At 50.5% G+C, this 10,610-nt stretch overlaps 1 protein-coding gene across 1 annotated transcript in view; it reads left to right on the top strand.

Annotated features, from left to right (window-relative positions):
* Nucleotides 1-10,356, top strand: part of FNBP1 (formin binding protein 1) — a gene marked incomplete at both ends in the record, with an annotated part of 61,760 nt that extends 51,404 nt beyond the window's left edge. The window contains 5 exons of the mRNA XM_010157516.1: nucleotides 1,275-1,289; nucleotides 5,559-5,668; nucleotides 8,503-8,635; nucleotides 9,682-9,803; nucleotides 10,191-10,356. Coding sequence (XP_010155818.1) covers nucleotides 1,275-1,289; nucleotides 5,559-5,668; nucleotides 8,503-8,635; nucleotides 9,682-9,803; nucleotides 10,191-10,356 — 546 coding nt within the window. The remainder of the gene's footprint in view (nucleotides 1-1,274; nucleotides 1,290-5,558; nucleotides 5,669-8,502; nucleotides 8,636-9,681; nucleotides 9,804-10,190) is intronic.
* Between the last annotated feature and the right edge of the window lie 254 nt (nucleotides 10,357-10,610).

Raw genomic sequence — 10,610 nt, 5'->3', positions numbered from 1 at the left:
CTGGGGGGGCTTTGAGGTCTTTTCCCACCCAAATGGGTCTGTGATTCTGTGAACTGTGCCTGCAGAGCTGGTGGGGCAGGCGCAGCGCGGATTGCTGGAGGAGGAGGCTGGGTGTAGTTTTGGTTCTCCCTTTAAAATGTGGCAGCGTATCTCAAACAGCAGCCAACGTGTGCCCCTGGGCTCAGGTCAGACAGTGTTGTGGCACTGCTCGTCTCCCTAAATCTTGGAAAGCTTTCTGAATTGCAGCTGTTGGAATATCTTGCAACACTGGGAGAGGCTTTGGTGATTTTGGTGGTTTGCTCACCCGGCAGTTTCCGAGCCACTCCGGCACTGGGGATACGAGTGGCATCGGGCAGAGGCAAGCCATGCTGCCGTGGCCCTGTGAGGGTATACTTCGGTCTGTAACTTTCCCAGAGCAACTAAAAGATGATGTTTTGGCTCTCTACCAGGAACTGCGGTAACCTTTGAAGAATCAGATCACATATATCATTTAAGGAGCTCGAATAATGTCTTATTACGCTGCCCTGGAATCAGTCTGGTGTAAAGGGAGAGGTGTTTATCTCCTCCTTGGCCCTGACCTTGTCTGACTGGGTGGGCAAAGTACGTCTAAGACTGAGTATTTGGCTTTGAATTGTTCAAGAACGTGAAGTGACTTCAGGTCACTGCCCGGACAGCACCTTACGCCATTGGGATACGTCAGGGATGTTGTCCTTTGGACATTGACCTGAGAGTTAGGAGGTCACTGGAGATGTGGGGAGATCCCGAGGTGCTTTTTGCAGCAGGAGACCAAGTGCCGCGGGCTCTGGCCGGGTGTTACCCTCCCTTCCCTTCAGCCCTTGCGCAGAGGGGTGATGCTCGAGACTGTGTTTCCGCACATTTTGGGTCTGCAGTGACTTGCATACATTTGCAAGTTCTGAGGGTGTTTTCCACTTCAAAGGTGTTACAGTAATGTGAAAAAATCAGTTGTAGCCGCCGTGAGCGAGGCGATCCAGGCAGGCCAGGCTTTCGCCTGCGGCGCTCGAGCGCGCGTGCGGAGGTACAACAATTGCCACTTGTGTTTCTGGCGAGGAGACGGCAGCTCACTGGTAATGCTGACCCACCTTGTGAACTTTCGCACAGACCTGTTAGTGTTACCCATTTTGCCTTCCAACAGCAAGGGTTTATGTGTCATTTTATTGTAACCTCAGTCTGAAAAAGTTCCTCTTCTACTGATGCACTGTTGTTTTTTTTCTCTTTCTCCCCCCACCCTGTATCTCTCCAATTTTTACATGAAGCTTTCTCTCAAGCTGGTAAGCACATTTAAGCATGCCTGTCCTGTGTTTTAATCACCATTTTCTGTGTGTGTTTTAATGTGCACTGTGCCACATATGACATGACACTGAAATTAACTATGAAATTTGTTTCTTCTTTGTGTTTGCTTTTTTTTTTTTATATTTATCAGATAACTCTGAATACACAGGTCTGGAGTCTATTAGAGGTGATCAGAATTCAGTCTTTCTAATAAGCTGCTAAAAAATTAATTCTAATACATAGTTTAGTTTTCACTTTTATAATCTAGGGCTATGAAAATGTAGAAAAACAGTATCAAGTAATTCTGCTACCATATAAGTATTCATTAAAACTTTTAAAGAAAAATAAAAAAAGGTCTCTGCTTGCTGGACCTTTTCCAGACAGAAATGCATGTCTTTTGCCCAACATAGCTGCAAAGTTTCCTTTCCATGTCCAGGTATTACTGGAAATCTGCATCGTTATCACCTACATTTTACAGCCCTATGTAGTCCTTCAGAGTAACTAATAATGGTATTAATTACAGTTCTGTGAACCTTAACCAACAAGGTTAACTCAGTCTGATTTAAATTCGCAAATGGAGCTGTTTGTGAATCCTAAATTCTGTCTTGGATGCAGCTGAGAAGGTTTCTTGAACTACGGTAAGATGACGTGTTACTGAGCTGGAAAGGGAAGGGAGGGGGCTGTTTGGGGAAAGCCAGTTACGTGCTGAACCTCCTACACGAGGTACCGTAGTGCTGGAGACACGCCAGGCCCTGACACGTCCCCGACAGCTTGCCTGTGTTCCCTTGCCCTTGGTGAGCCGAGGAGAACGCGACTGGGCCGCTGACCACTCTGTGCCGGCGTGCAGGAGCCACGGGTGACCGACGGCAGTTCCCGAGGGCCTCGGAGGGTCTGCCTAGTGCCTTAGGTGCAGTAGCTTGAGAGTTCTTTGACTCCTCGCCAGTCAGTGCCTTTGGGGGCTCTCTCTCCCCCTACACGTCGATTGTTCTTGGATAGGTTGTGGACTTGTTGTGTTCATAGTGCCTTACTCCAAGGGAGCCCGTGGGCCGTGAAAGCTGCCTGCTATAGCTCCGGAGGCTTCGGTCCTGCTGCTGCTCTGTCACAGGGACTTCCTTGGGCTCCATCTGCAGTATTCCCTCTCGCTGGAGACCTGTGGTTGGCCTGAGGAAGGATGGCAACCTCTAGCTTACTTCCAGACCTTGTTCTTCTGGCTCGGAGTCCAATGCATTTTACATCAGGGATTTCCATTCCTTGTTTTCCTATTCGCAGTGCTGATAGGCTGCATGGCTGGGCTAAGCCCTTGTATGGAGGAGCAAATCCTCCCAGAATAAATGGCTGGCCCGGCCTTTCCCCAGGAGCTGCACGAGTCGCACGCAGAGAAGGCTGACATCTGTGTGCACCTCAGGTGGAGAAATCCCGCTTCTCCGTAACTTCCTCTCGGATCCCAGCGGTACAAGAGCCAAAACTGGGGCTCGTAAACCTTGTGCTCTCCCATATGTAGCTTCAGCCCAGAGACTGGCGCTAATGTGGCCTCTCTTTTCAGTCTGTCACCTTGGGACAATTTGCATCTTAAATCCCAGCATCTTTATGGAAGGAAATCTTGGGAGCACTGGCTCTCCTGGTTCTATGATAACATGTCAAAAATGGCACGGATTCCCCTCACCTCACTGTGGCAGCATTTGTAAGAACGTAGGCAGCGCTCCCGACGTGAGAGCGAGCCCGCTGTGCCCTAGTGTGAGAGCATGACATGTGCCCGGCATGTGCAAAAACTGCTCCCTGGCCCTTCCCGTTGGAGGAGGAGCTGTAGCTGCTGTCACCAGGGGAAAGTTGTTGAGCACGGAGTAAAACCTGGGTGAGAGCACCTCCTAGTCTCAGGCATGCCTTTCGATGCAGCACTAATGCTTTGGTCTGAAGCACTGTGAACAAAGATACTGAACTGAGACCAGCCTAGAGCTTCTGTATGATGGTGATGGGTCGACAAGAAAAGGCTTTTTTTTCCAAACCTGTTTGACTACATCTACTCAGTCTTCTAATATACAACGGGGTGTTTTCAAGCATCTCTCTTCTGCTCAGAGCTGAGAAGAATGTGAGATAGTCTTTCTTGTGAGGCCTTGTTTATTTACAAAGCTACCCCCAGATGCTTTGCCTTCAAAAGATATGCATGGCTTTAGCGTGTACATTATCCATGAAAGAGTCACAGAATGGAAGGGGTTGGAAGGGACCTCTAGAGATCATCTAGTCCAACCCCCCTGCCAGAGCAGGATCCTAGAGCAGATCACACAGGAACTGTTGAATAACTCATGTCTAATGTGATGTGGGAGTTCCTCTGTAGCAAAATGTCATCATTAAAGTAGATCTCCCCGTACTGAGCACGAGCCATGTAAGCACTGCTAGGGCTTCACGTGGTCGAAGTTTCAGAAGTGGTGTGACTTACGTAGTTGTTTCCTTCATAGAATCACAGACTGGTTTAGGTTGGAAGGGACCTTAAAGCTCATCTAGTTCCAACCCCCTCCCATGGGCAGGGACACCTTCCACTAGACCACGTTGCTCCAAGCCTCATCCAGCCTGGCCTTGGACACTTCCAGGGATGGGGCATCCACAGCTTCTCTGGGCAACCTGTCCCAGTGCTCCCCACCCTCTGCGGGAAGAATTCCTTCCTGATATCTAATGTCAACCTCCCCACTTTCAATTTAAACCCATTACCCCTTGTCCTGTCACTACAGGCCCTTGTAAAAAGTCCCCCCCCAGCTTCCTTGTAGGCCCTTCATCTGCCAGAGGTTTGCTCTCCCATCCCCCCCAGCTTCCTTCGAGACCTGTTATTTGCCAGGGGTTTGCTCTCCCGTTGTGTCACGACTGGGATTTTGAACGTCTTAGCACACGGGTGATCAAGGCCCAGCTGGGCGCGTGTGCCGTCTTTTAGGGCAGGTCAGCATGGCAGCGATATCACTAGGCATACCCGTTCCCTTCTTCTGAAATGGCTGGACCAGAGGATGTGACCTGCCTGTCGTCCTCCATCCCCCCGACACCCACACGCTTTCTTCTCGAACAGCTCGTTCTGCCAGCACGGGAGAAGGAGCGCTCCGTCTCGGAGCACGCTCGGTGCTGAGCGGAAAGGGTGTGATGGGCAGCTCTGGTGGATTTTCCCCTCAGTCACGCTCCTCGGAGAGGGAGATTTGGCATTTCAGGAAGAGTGGTGACGCAGCTCCGCTCGCGAGCTTTCAGTAAGCTGCTGGGCGGTTGAATGTGCTTTCTCAGCTCTCTGGTTTTGCCCTTCTTCCTCCCCTAGGCCGCTATTCCCCGTTAGGAACGAGACGTGGAATGAGCAGACATCAAAACAAGGAAAACATGTACCAATTCAAGATAATGTACAAGGATCTCATTCCTTTATGGTGCAACTAGTTAGTGTTGGTGTGCGTTCAGTGCTGCCCACCCCAACTTTCCCCCTCGCCCTCCTGCCAGACGAAAACAGGGGGTACTTTGGAGGCAAGAGAATGGGTGTGCTTTGTGTGTCACCCGTCTGCTGTGTTAAACTGAGGCAGGCGAGAAGCAGCGTAGCGGTTCGAAGGCAGAAAAGGGGTTTTCAAGCAGAATCACACAAAGGTAACCACCCTGGTCTTCAGGTCTTTTCCTCAGTTACGATTTCAAATGGCTTGATTCTGTGGCTTTGACATCACTCCCGATTTTTATGCTAGAACTAGTGAGAGAGGAAAAACTTTAGGGACTTTGACACGGAATGTGGATCCTGGGAAGCGTGCAGCACGGCTTTAAATTGCAAAATGCCAGAGGAAGCTCTTCCGCTACCTTAGTGCGTTCCGGAGAGCCATGACGGCAGTCAGCTGTACTGGACCAACACCCACAGACCAAGCCAGCAGTTACCAGCGTGCTGACAGGAGTAAAAGCTGGCAACTGCTTTTTTGGGGATGCTGTTGTAGCAGAGTAGGGGAAGACCGGAAGGATCAGCGTGAGAATGGAGTTCCGTTAAATAAAACCTGATCATAACTAGGGATAAAAACAGCTTTGCCATTGAATTCTGTCATCCTTCAGTTGGTGATCTCCCATTAGCCCCTTGGTAGGAAAGTGGGATGCGGTGCTGGGATTATTTCTGGGGCACCCCGATGGCAAACAGATAACTCGGTACAAGTAATAACAATGCTTCAGACCACTGTCGTCTCGCACAGGCTTCTGTGAGCTGTTTTCAAAACGCAGTCCTGAAGGGTTCTTCCAGGCTCTGATTTTTCCTCTTTTCTCTTCCATTCCAATCTGTGCAGGGAGCAGGCCCAGAGGACTTCAGCAATCTCCCACCTGAGCAGAGGAGAAAGAAACTTCAGCAAAAAGTTGATGAACTGAACAAAGACATTCAGAAGGAGATGGATCAGAGGTATGTCACCCCCTCCAAAGAACAGCAGAGTAGATGGTCTTACGCAGGAGAGCAGAACCAAGTCAAATGTTAAAGAGCAATAAGGAGAAGGTTCTAGGCTTTTTTAAGGGCCTGTTCCAGGACAAAAAAGAACCGGAGTTACGTTTGGCTAAAACCCCCTGCGAGCTGCAAGGCTCCGCACAACCCCCATTCTGGAATCGATTATTTAATTCTGGCTGTTGTAGGTCAGAGCTGGGGCAAAAGCTGGCTTTCTCTTTCCTGATTGAGTGGATCAGGTCGGATCCGTAGCTTATGTTTCTTGGGAGCAGGCAGATAATGACTCCTGTGCTTTTGTGGATGCTTTTCTTACAAGACTTCATTTATCTGGTTGAGAAAAAGGCTATTTCAGTTACACATTTTTATTGATTCTGGCAGCCTGTATTTGTTGCTTTCTGCGTGTTCATTCTGCAGTTGTGTTAAAGATTCAGCATGTTGTGTTTGCAAGAGACACAACCTCCCTGAGTGATTTCAAGACTCTCCAGTACTAGCCTGTCCCTAAATATTGCTTTGCATTTGTACAGATGTGCCTACACTTTGTAACTTGAAGAGCCAGTTTATTTGGTCTAGTAACCCAAACTTTATGTTTGATATAGAATCACAGACCGGTTTGGGTTGGAAGGGACCTTAAAGCCCATCCAGTTCCACCCCCCCTGCCATGGGCAGGGACACCTTCCACTAGACCAGGTTGCTCCAAGCCTCATCCAGCCTGGCCTTGGACACTTCCAGGGATGGGGCATCCACAGCTTCTCTGGGCAACCTGTCCCAGTGCCTCCTCACCCTTTCCGGGAAGAATTTCTTCCTGATGTCTAATCTAAACCTCCCTGCTTTCAATTTAAACCCGTTCCCCCTTGTCCTGTCACTACAGGCCCTTGTCAAAAGTCCCCCCCAGCTTCCTTGTAGCCCCTTCAGGCACTGGAAGGGGAACCATAACAATTAAGAAAGGAAAACTGCACGTGATTATATGACTTCTTGTTGCTTTGGGTTCTTTCCCTCACATCTGTCTCAGTATGGATTTTCCTTTCTGCTCTGTACTGATTTTGAGGTACCCAGTGTTAAATAAATCCATTCTGCTCTGATTTTTACGTGATTTTTAAATAAAGGCAGTATACGATTGAGGAAGCAGCACCAGCAGTTAAATGAGAGCTAAAAAATAGTAATAATCATGACTCATGCGTTTGCAACACCGTCCCTCCGGGCTTCAGCCACAGAGCAGCCCCGCTTCCTCGCCACCCACACGTTTCCCCGCTCTGCTGTGCGCACAGCGCCGAGGCAGGCACAGGATTGCGATTGTCAGGAGTTTGGTGGGAAACTCCGAAATACAAAGAGCGTTAACTTGAGCCGTGGGACTCGCATTAACCTTTCTCCCCTCAGTTAATGCCTGGAGAAGAGCTGAATGGCTGGGCCAGTAATGCAGGAAATCAGCTCCTAAATCCACCCTTAGCTCCGAAATGCTGAGCGTCACCAGAGAACTTCTCTTTCTTGACGTTCGGCCTCGGGTCAGAGGCTTCCGGCGGCAGGAGCTCTGTGGCCTCTCCCAAGGGAGCTCCTGCAGGCATGTGCTACGTTAACCTTGGCCTGACAGTGTCACAGTCATCAGAGCAAGCCTTAAAATTGCCCTCTCTGAGACCCTCGGCACTTGGCACCTGGGTTGATGGGAAACACAGCCCCGAAGGAGTAATGAAAACGCTGTGGAACTTCACAGGGCGCAGCATCGCGTTACGTGGCCCGAGGTCCGTCTGTCGCTGTGCTGTGACAAGTGCAAAGCCATCTGGGTTTAGCTTTGTTAAGCAGTGTGAAATAAATATCTTCCAGACTGTCACAAAAGGCAAGCTGCAACAGGCAGGGTGAGGATTTCTGATTAGCACTCCATTTCTACTACCAGTGTATCCACAGCCAGCTCTTTGTCCCAGTTTCTCAACTGGATTTCAGCCCGTGATGGAGAAGAATGATGCAACTGTTTGTCCATGCCCCAAAAACTGGGATGATACTAATCTAGAAAATTGAAGCTGTCGTTCCTTGCAGTGGTGGTGAGATGCCCCATCCCTGGGAGTGTCCAAGGCCAGGCTGGATGAGGCTTGGAGCAACCTGGTCTAGTGGAAGGTGTCCCTGCCCATGGCAGGGGGTTGGAACTGGATGGGCTTTAAGGTCCCTCCCAACCCAAACCGGTCTGTGATTCTATGATTCTATGATTTTTCAATTTTTTCCCCAGAGTTAGCAATTAGAAATCTTAGCACTAAACAAAAGAGCGTGCCAAGCTCAAAGTCAACCCCAGCTTCCTCCTTTGGCCATGCAAAGGCCACTGTCCAAGAATGCTGTCATTTTTTCTGCTCAGACTCTTCACGCGAGGCCTGTGGAGCTGGAATCACTCGGGCTAGATGCCTTGGGTCCTTGTACCCCCGTGGCACGTCGCCCGTGTGCCCTCTGGGCCCGCTGACAAGGCTCCCCTGCCAGCCTCGCTCACCGAGGAACCCTCGGGTGCCTGTGGAGTGAGGAGCAACGTCTTAACGCGGGGAGCTTGGCTTGCGTGCAGCGTCTCTGACGTGTCACCTTGTAGGCAGAGGCGTCTCGCTCTCTTTCTGAGAGTGTAAATTCTCTTCTGGCAAGTGACTTCACTGTTATTTTTAATGGCTGGTTCTATACAGGGCGAAAGCCCCTGTTGGGGTGTTCTCAGTTACCGTTGTAAGAGATCAGGGTTAAGCCCCAGAGCGAGGAAGAGGCAGTTTATGGCTTTCGTTTAGAGAAGGGGATTTGCCCCCGGCTGCACTAACCCGTTTCATTTTCCTTCTGTCTCTCAGAGATGCCTTAACGAAAATGAAAGATGTGTATGTCAAGAACCCCCAGATGGGAGATGCAGCGAGCGTGGACCACAGATTAGCAGAACTTGGGCAGAACATCGAAAAGTTACGATTAGAAGTTCAGAAATTTGAGGTATGGGAAGAGACGTTTCAGTCACGTCTAGCTCGGCAGCTCTAAGCAAGTGCTTTGTTGCTCTTCCGGGTGTAGTGGTGCCCTTTGTTACTCGGTGTGGGTGAGTGCCGCGTGAGCACTTGTGCTGATTGAGGTCTCTGAGCCTGTTGGTACAATGTAAACATGCCCCGTCTCTCGTACTGTCGGCCAGTGATCCTGCTGTCGGACTTGCCACAAAAACCAAACTGTGCTAAGTGGAGGACAAGAGAAAAATGCAGTGGTCTCTGGACTGCCCTGGGGAGGGTTCAGATGCTTAATTAAATAATGAGAAGCGTAATAAATAAATGTAAATAAATAAATAAGTGTAATGCGCTGTATGGCGAGAGGGAGGCTGTCAGATCATGTGTGTTTTCAGGGGTAGCCTGATGTTAACGGGGAGCTCCTTAGAGATGCAAAATCTCAAGAGCGTAAGGAGCATTTGGAGTAGATGGAGCCACAATAATTACACCGGAAGGATTATTGGGCTGAGTAACGACTTCACTCTTAAGTGCAGCTGTGTACATGAACAGATACAGCCCATTAATCTTAGGTGGTTCTTACAGCCGTTGGCTTCACTATCCATGGCTTTCTTAGCCGTCTGGAAATGACTGGCTCTCTCTTTCTCCCCTGCTGTAGTCCTCTTGCACTCAGCAGTCACGGAGGGTGCTGTGTTCCTAGTGTTATTGGGGCGACTGTAAGGTGCCACACATCTTTTTACTCGATGGTGACTGGAGCAGGAGGGTCTCCCAGCAGCTCTTGTTACCGTCTGCTCTCGGTCACCGTGTTTTCAGCATCCGTGTCAAAACAGAATCCGGTCTTGTGGCAAGACCAGCAGACTCACTACACGCTTAAAGTAGAGAATCTGCTCCCCCTGACAACTGCAACGCAACGGAAAGGCTAAATATGTTTACAGCCTGGTTTTAGTTCTGTAGCGTGAACGTTCGATGTGATGCAGCAAAGGAAACGCGACGTCTACCCCCTTGCGAGCGGCAGCGGGAGGGACGCTTGAGGCTGCTTTCCCCTTGCAGGGCTGGCTGGCGGAGGTGGAGGGCAGGTTACCCGTGCGGACCGAGCCGGCCCGGCGGCAGAGCGGACTCTACGAAGCCCAGAACACGTCGGCGGTGAACAGCTGCGCGCAGGACCGGGAGAGGTACAGTATCTGTACAGAGCTGTGCTTCTCGCACCCGTGCCTGCACCCGCTTCCCTCGGCTGATTGGGCAGGAAAACCGTAGCTCGGCGGCGCTGAGAAACGGGCGCTCCGGGAAGCGCTCCGCGTGTGCGCCATCCCCGCGTTCAGCGCCGATTTTCTGCACGCGATGAACTGGGTGATGGCCCCTGCGCTGCTGGGGGTGAGAGGGGGGGACGTGGCCGGTCTCACCCATCGCTTGTGAGAGCTGCTGGTGTGTTCTGAGCGTGCCTTGGGACCGCCGAGCTGCCTCAGCTCTCACCTCGGCCTGAAGTGCCTGGTAAGCGAGCCCTTCTCTCGGCTCCCGAGACTGGTCGCTATAGTTGCTGTGTATTTTCCTCTCTTGAGCAGCCCGGATGGCAGTTACACGGAAGAGCAAAGCCAGGAGACTGAGATGAAAGTACCTGCAATGGATTTTGATGATGAATTTGATGACGAAGAACCACTACCCACCATAGGAACGTGCAAAGCGCTCTATACCTTTGAAGGTATTGCTCAGCCTTTACTCTCACCTCACGTACTGTTTTGTTTCGCTGGTGTGCCAGGGACAAGGGAGAAACCTTTATGTAACCTCTGCGGTGCTTAAATAGACAAAAAAAAGGGTGAGTGAGGCTCTGGCATGATTCTGTTCTGGAGAGACACCCAAGTCTCCTGTTACGCAGGGTCTCTGCAAGAAAAAGAACCCAAGCTGGTGTCAAGGTCGCATTCACCTGGATCTTCTGGTGCATGCCGCTGTCTCCAGCATCGCTGTGCTGGATTCAACCAGGAAAG

Source organism: Eurypyga helias, unplaced genomic scaffold, assembly GCF_000690775.1.
Source record: "Eurypyga helias isolate BGI_N326 unplaced genomic scaffold, ASM69077v1 scaffold11178, whole genome shotgun sequence".
Classification (NCBI taxonomy): Eukaryota; Metazoa; Chordata; class Aves; order Eurypygiformes; family Eurypygidae; genus Eurypyga; species Eurypyga helias.
This window is presented reverse-complemented; position numbering and strand designations above follow the sequence as displayed.